General features: G+C 35.5%; 1 protein-coding gene across 1 annotated transcript; it reads right to left on the reverse strand.

Moving 5' to 3' along the window:
• Positions 1 to 307: 307 nt before the first annotated feature.
• LOC137813923 (uncharacterized) lies at positions 308 to 1,006 on the reverse strand. The gene has a single exon (XM_068616409.1). The coding sequence runs from the start codon at positions 1,004 to 1,006 to the stop codon at positions 308 to 310; it is 699 nt and encodes a 232-aa protein (XP_068472510.1).
• Positions 1,007 to 1,313: the final 307 nt, after the last annotated feature.

Genomic DNA, 1,313 nt, shown 5'->3' on the forward strand with positions numbered 1-1,313 from the left:
TTTGATTGCTTAGTGGATTTCCTCAGTGGTTTCTGAGAAGACTGAATGTAGCTCTGGGTTTGGAGTGAACCAGTATAAACATCTGTGTTCATTTTCTCTATACCTTAACTCTTTAAATTCAGTTTTTAATATTTGCTAACTGGTATAAACAACCGATTGTTTCTGCGAAATAACCGATTGTTTTCCTGGTGCTGTTGTTTTTGCTTTGTGTTTTGGCAAACTGATTTCCTTATCATTTGTTTCTCGAAGTAATTTCATTCTTGGCTTAAAAGTTTGCGAAAACCCTTTTTAAACCATTCACCCCCCTCTAGTTTAAAGACATCCATTTAACACTTTCCTCTCTGTCTCCGACATGCAACTCCCCCTCATTATCTTTTCCATCCAGAACTTGGATTCTCTTTTCCAACTTCACTCTTTGTTTATTAACATCTCCAAAGACAAATTTTTTCCAATTCCTTATGTCGAACTTTAACCTTTTCCATTTCTCCTTCAAAACGTACAAACCATTTCCCTTAATATCATAGGTTTCCCACTTAGTTCTTACGAGCTCCTTAAAACGGACATATTTTTGCCATAGATCGAGGCATCTAAATGGTTTTAGACCCCAATCAATGTTTATATCCTTTAAAATTGAAGCACAGTGATCCGAAACCGTTCTCCCTTCTGCATACAGTTTACTTCCCGACCACTTCTCCAACCATTCAAGGGAAACTAAAACTCTATCTATTCTGCTCTTGTCTGTCCCATTAGGTTTATACCAAGTAAACTTTCTACCCACCAATGGAATATCGACAGGACAAGACTCTTCAATAAAATTATTAAAACTCCATATTTCACTACTGTAATTGACATTAGAATTTTGGCCTCTTCTCTCCCCAGCACTTCTAATAGAATTAAAATCTCCAGCTACACACCACAGTTTTATTTGGTGACATTTTCTTACCCCACTTATCTTGTCCCAAATAATTTCTTTTCTCTTAAGGTACTGCCACAGTAAACATTTCATTATCGTTATTTCTATTGGCGTTCCTAACTTCCATACTCCTTCAATAATTGAGAAGTTGTTCCCATTTCTATACTTTTTCATTTCAAAGCAATCTTTCTTCCACATAGTGATTAACCCTCCATCATTATTAACTACCCCAATCTCAATCCAGTCAATTTCATTTGACCCCCAAATTTGATAACACCTTTCCTTACTAATTTGTTCACATTTTGTTTTTTGAAGAAAAATAACTCCAACTTGTTGTTTTCTAATGATATCACTAATATACTTCCTTTTTATCCTTGCTCCCAGACCCCTAATGATGGAA

This window comes from Phaseolus vulgaris, chromosome 10, assembly GCF_051622355.1.
Source record: "Phaseolus vulgaris cultivar YP4 chromosome 10, ASM5162235v1, whole genome shotgun sequence".
Lineage (NCBI taxonomy): Eukaryota > Viridiplantae > Streptophyta > Magnoliopsida > Fabales > Fabaceae > Phaseolus > Phaseolus vulgaris.

Bases quoted from the DNA above. Each gene is read 5' to 3' on its own strand.
- LOC137813923 (XM_068616409.1), bottom strand. From the start codon at position 1,006: ATGAAATGTTTACTGTGGCAGTACCTTAAGAGAAAAGAAATTATTTGG.